The following is a 5,464-nucleotide window of genomic DNA, read 5'->3' as shown; positions in this document are numbered from 1 at the left end:
ACTGATGGTGTTTTCTAAGCTGACTTGCACATTAGAAATGAGACGAACATGGGAGACAGTTTGAGTCAGATCAGTGATAGTTACACTGCTTTTTGGAAACATTACAGGTTGTGTATTCATTTTGCTAAATCATTGCAGAGTGTGATGGTCAGTTCTAGGGTTAAGGAAGCCAGGGCTTCTCCACACTACAGAGAACGAGGCCAACTGAGTCGACTCGCATTATAAGAGGTTTTTCTCCTTCCCCTTCTTCTCAGTGTGTGAAGGAGTCTGAGCTTTCAGGTTACTGGTAGTTTGGACAGTTGAGTCTCTTTTAAACCTGAATATTTGCTGGAAAAGTGACTGAGGTAGTCAGGAGATGTGCAGGTAGCTAGAGAAATGAGGCAAATACAGGCTAGATCATGGACCCTACTGAGCTGGAGCTGTGTGCCATGGTTGTGCAGTTTCCAAAACCAGACAAGGATCCCTCTGGTTTTGTGAATCAGCTGACATGGTATGCTGTTATGATCCTACTAAGAGATGCGCTGTACAATTGACATGTTTAAGGGGTAGATTTGGTGAGACAGAGCCAGCTGTGACTGTCGCAGTTCAAGATGAGGATGCACAGAGTAGATCAGATTGGATAAAGGCGTAAAAAAAACTCAGTTAATGCGTTGTGCCCTTAGACTGGGAATAGTGGAGGGGCAACAAGCAGCAGACCTCTCACTTCCCCTCATCTGTGTTTGAGCTTTACTTTTTAGACTAACAAACCTACATTTCTTGTTCTCAGTGAACACACCTAGTTTCAGGACCATGCTGAGACCCCCCCCCCCCCTTTCTAAATTGACTACACTGTTCCACAGCACCATAGTCGAGGATCTGAGAGCACTAGTCAAGGAGAATTGAACCACTGTGGAGTAAAGCATGTGGGTAGACGGGCTATAATCTTTGATATGTTGGAGAAAAGTACATTCTACTTCCTGGTTGAAAAGTTGCAATTTACCAAGCCGTTTCTTGTCTCGCCAGAGAAGCTGACGTGGGAAGCTGGGACCCAGAAGTTGTTGTGTTCAGCTGTGAAGAAGACAAAGACCCTGCTGTACCAGACCCTCATCAACAATGACTCCTCTGCACCACGAGTTGTTGATCTCTTCAGAAACATCAGGTATCCACCTCAGTCCACTTTATTAAATTTTTATTGTCATTGTACTGTACTTAAGATTCAGTGACTTTATTTATTGATGCCCAACCTTAGGAAACTGAAGCTGGAGAAATCAACCTGCTGACGCAAACGGGACCACGAGGAGGCTGTTACGACCAGAGGCATAGAAATGTAAACTACTGTCAAAGAGGCATCAGGTATTTCTTAAGCACACTTTGTGTAAAATCTTAATTCATAAAAATTGTAGCTGAAATAAATGTATAGTGAAAACTACATGAAGCGAAAGCATGTTTCTTTGGATTGTTACTGATTTACGAGGTCGATGCTGGGGTCAGTGTTTCAGATTCTGGAGTCAGAAGTTGTTCAGGTTCTTCTCTTCAGCACCAAGTACAGCGCACGTTGTTTAGCTTTATAAGCTCATGTCTCTTTCTGATAAGTGACCAAAGTCCCTTCAAAAATCCAGCAGGTTAATTTTGCTTGTACAAGAACAAACATTACATTCAATATACTGTATAACTCAAGCTGTACTAACTTAAACGTAACATCTTCTGGTTAAGACATAGCAGCAATACATTAAGTTAGGTTTACTGTAATAAACGTCTAAGCTTAGGCTGCTGCAAGCTGTCATTATGCTTCTTTGGCCACGTGTAATATTGATGCCCCTGTAAATTATTGTCACTGACAGAGGGATACGTTCAGCAGCTTCATACGTAGACGGGATTTTTGTCAGACCTCCGTTGCGCGGTAGCTGCAATACAGACCGTGTTTTTGGGAGTGAGCAAGCCTGACAGAGACAGACAATAAATAAAATCTTAAACATTAGGTTCCTGTTGCTTTGTCATCTGTTTAAGATGGATTTTCAGCCACAATGTGTTTAGCATTTCCATATACAGTAGCCATCATAGACATATGTCGAGGCAGAAGGCCGCCCACCTTGAGTCGGGGTCTGTCGGAGGTTTCTTCCTATGAAGGTTTTGTCCTGTAAAAGTAAAGGGAGTTTTTCCTCTCCACTGTCGCCAAATGCTTGCTCAAGGGGGATTTGTTGGGGGTTTCTCGATGATGAGATCTGGACCTTACTATGTAGTGTGCTGAGAAGACTTGTTGCGATTTGGTGTTATTAAAAATGTATTGAATTATACGTCAAGTGTACAGGTTCACACCATGTAGAATTACTTTCCCAGCCCCATTTTTTTCTGTATGTATAAGTAGTATATGTATATTTTACATATACATGTGCATCTTAGCCAGAATACACATTCACTTTGCTATAATAAATTACAGTATGTGATTTATGTCATAGTCTATGTTCCAATATAGTAACTGTATGGACAGCCACTTGGAATTAAATCTTTGTCCTGCGATCATTTTCTGGGTTTATTCACTGGACACAGTAAAGAATTCATAGCATGGAGGAATGCAAAAAAAATTTTTATTAAAATTTTATTTTTAGTCTTTTTCCTTCCAACCACTTCAATTCAAACATCCTGTATGTGGTGCAATATCTCAACTTAAAAATAAACACTGCTTGTATAGTTGGCTTCTTCACTCTGTGTGGAAGAGAGAATAAAAGATTTTCAATAATTTTTTTTTCTCATGCTTTTAAAGTGAAGTGCAGGTGTGACGCTACCTGTGACGCTGAGGACAGTGGAGCATTCAGCCTGCCCCAGGGCGTTCTCTGCAGTGATGGTGAACTCTCCTGTGTCTTTGGGGCCCACATGGAGGATTAACATGGAGCAAACTCCACAGGTGTTGGAGATATAATAGTTGGTACTGGTGTTTAGACTGATGTGATTTCGATGCCATGTGATACGAGGTTTGGGATTTCCCTTCACTGCACAGCTCATGCAGCATTCATAGCCTTTGGGTGCAGTGTGAAGCTTCAAAGGTACAATGAAGGTCGGAGCGCATCGTAAATCACAGTCCTGTCTGGTTGGTATGCTCACCATGAACCTTTCTACAAGAGAGGAAATACAACCCCAAATCAGAAAAGGGCATCAGAACTGAAGTGAGTGTTTATTTTGAACAAAGAAAAGAGGAAGCAGTAAGGGTGGTTGTGTCTCCCACAAAATCCTCTTGTGGTGAAATTACGCTGGCTCCCATGAGAGCATTCCCCATTCCTAGGCCCCAAGGAGGACATGACATGGTGCCTGTGCACAGAGCCTGGTCCCCCTCTGAACTTAAACAGGTGTGTATGGATCTTGGAAATCCTGAAAAGGATTTAGAAAATACTTTGCAGCAGTTTGACATAATTTTGGCATGTTATCAACCTAATACAGATGATTTGTTTCAAATGTTAAGGGCTAAATGGCCAGCTCAGGCAGATCTTGCAGAGGTTAAGTGTGAAGGTGGCAGCACCATGGTTCAGTATGTTGATGATCTACTCATAGCTTCACCCAGCAAGGAGGCATGTGAAAAAGACACTTTGATTTTGCTACAGTTTTTCCTTCTAACCACTTCAATTCAAATATCCTGTATGTGATGCAATATCTCAACTTAAAAATAAACACTGCTTGTATAGTTGGCTTCTTCACTCTGTGTGGAAGAGAGAATAAAAGATTTTAAATAATTTTTTTTCTCTTATGCTTTTAAAGTGAAGTGCAGGTGTGATGCTACCTGTGATGCTGAGGACAGTGGAGCATTCAGCCTGCCCCAGGACGTTCTCTGCAGTGATGGTGTACTGTCCTGTGTCTTTGGGGCCCACATGGAGGATTAACATGGAGCAAACTCCACAGGTGTTGGAGATATAATAGTTGGTACTGGTGTTTAGACTGATGTGATTTCGATGCCATGTGATACGAGGTTTGGGATTTCCCTTCACTGCACAGCTCATGCAGCATTCATAGCCTTTGGGTGCAGTGTGAAGCTTCAAAGGTACAATGAAGGTCGGAGCGCATCGTAAATCACAGTCCTGTCTGGTTGGTATGCTCACCATGAACCTTTCTACAAGAGAGGAAATACAACCCCAAATCAGAAAAAGGCATCAGAACTGAAGTGAGTGTTTATTTTGAACAAAGAAAAGAAAACAACTGAAGAGGTATCACATTAACTAAAGTACGGATGTATTGTTTTCTGTGTAACATAGGACACAGATGATTTACACATCACTATTTTCAGTGTTAATTTTGATTTTACATACTGTCCCTACTTTTTCTGATTTGGGGTTCCATAGTAAGATGACATTTTTCCTGGATAAGTGAATGTTTGGCTTTTGAGGTTATGTCAGATGCGCAAACAGACCTTTATTCTTCTTTATCCCCCAGGTTGGTGATTCAGAGGGTGCAGATATGCCCATATCGTTTTTGGCATAGACTCGGAAATGACATTCCCTCCCGTGCATGATGTTACAGACAGTGAACTTGTTATTGAAGAGTCTGTCAGCCACTGTGGTCCATGTGCATTTGGTAGAGTCCAGCTTGGACACTGTGTAGTGGAGGCGGTCATCCCACTTCTCGTCAGGTGAAGGTTCCCACATCACCGTCACAGTGCCAGGCACATTTTCCACCAGTTCTACTAGTCCAGGAGGCTTTGGATAATCTATAACACACAAATAGTTTTAGTGGTATCAAATCCTTTACTGCATGTCTTTGAAATCAATGTAGCAAAAGAGTTTTTGTTTTACCTGTGACCCTGACCTCTGTACTGAATGTCTCCTGTCCTGCAAGATTTTTCACCAAAATGGAATAGATACCAGAATCCAAGCGCTCAGACGAGGGGATCAGCAGCTGAGATGAGCTATCAGAGTTACTTATTGTAACTCTCTTCGTCACTGGCACATTGTCCTTTAGCCATATAATATCTGGCCACGGGGAGGCCTGGGAAAAAGACCAGTTGCAATAATTGGAGTATTTGAAGCCTGAATATAGTAAGGCTGGTTTTCCTCCTGTGAGAAACACCACGATTCATCTTGGCTTATACCAATAATAAAGTTAAAGAATAAATCTCACCTCAAAGTTTATTGTGATCCTGACAGTGTTTCCTGCCCTCACCACCATGAAACTCTTCATCTTAGGGCTCGTGAACTTTGGCCTTACTAAAATAATAATAATTTTCAGAGATTTTAAGATAAAAAAATATAGAAGAAAAGACAAATGATCAGAGCTATTGTACAAAGATAAATGGATAGTAGACTTTAAGCCTCAAATTATGCCTTTCTTCACAATGTTCAGCCTATTATCTCTTAAGTTTCTAACCAGACTTGGCTTACCAGGTGAGGGCATAGCAAGGACATAGTTGGCCAGCTCCTCGGGTGCCCCCTTTCCTCCATCATTAGCTGCAATCACTCTCACCCAGTACATGTCCATGGACTTTAGGCCTTTCACAGTGAAGGAA

The 5,464-nt window shown here is 41.7% G+C and overlaps 2 protein-coding genes across 2 annotated transcripts in view; both read right to left on the bottom strand.

The window, feature by feature from the left end:
• Positions 1-2,618: 2,618 nt before the first annotated feature.
• Positions 2,619-3,126, bottom strand: LOC109966141 (immunoglobulin-like and fibronectin type III domain-containing protein 1). The gene is made up of 2 exons (XM_020610772.1): positions 2,763-3,126; positions 2,619-2,682 (listed from the first exon to the last, which is right to left on the bottom strand). Exons 1-2 carry the CDS (start codon positions 3,079-3,081, stop codon positions 2,678-2,680), a joined length of 324 nt encoding a protein of 107 aa, XP_020466428.1. The 5' UTR covers positions 3,082-3,126; the 3' UTR covers positions 2,619-2,677.
• Positions 3,127-3,581: 455 nt separating this feature from the next.
• Positions 3,582-5,464, bottom strand: part of LOC109966067 (immunoglobulin-like and fibronectin type III domain-containing protein 1) — a 14,890-nt gene continuing 13,007 nt past the window's right edge. Inside the window, exons 15-20 of the mRNA XM_020610646.1 lie at positions 5,340-5,463; positions 5,080-5,165; positions 4,755-4,947; positions 4,373-4,669; positions 3,749-4,075; positions 3,582-3,667 (exon numbers count right to left, since the gene is read on the bottom strand). Coding sequence (XP_020466302.1) covers positions 3,663-3,667; positions 3,749-4,075; positions 4,373-4,669; positions 4,755-4,947; positions 5,080-5,165; positions 5,340-5,463 — 1,032 coding nt within the window. The 3' untranslated portion in view covers positions 3,582-3,662. The remainder of the gene's footprint in view (positions 3,668-3,748; positions 4,076-4,372; positions 4,670-4,754; positions 4,948-5,079; positions 5,166-5,339; position 5,464) is intronic.

Source organism: Monopterus albus, unplaced genomic scaffold (genome assembly GCF_001952655.1).
Source record: "Monopterus albus unplaced genomic scaffold, M_albus_1.0 scaffold106.1, whole genome shotgun sequence".
Classification (NCBI taxonomy): Eukaryota; Metazoa; Chordata; class Actinopteri; order Synbranchiformes; family Synbranchidae; genus Monopterus; species Monopterus albus.
This window is presented reverse-complemented; position numbering and strand designations above follow the sequence as displayed.

Coding starts and splice junctions, on each gene's coding strand:
- LOC109966141 (XM_020610772.1), bottom strand. CDS start 3,081: ATGGTGAGCATACCAACCAGACAGGACTGTGATTTACGATGCGCTCCG.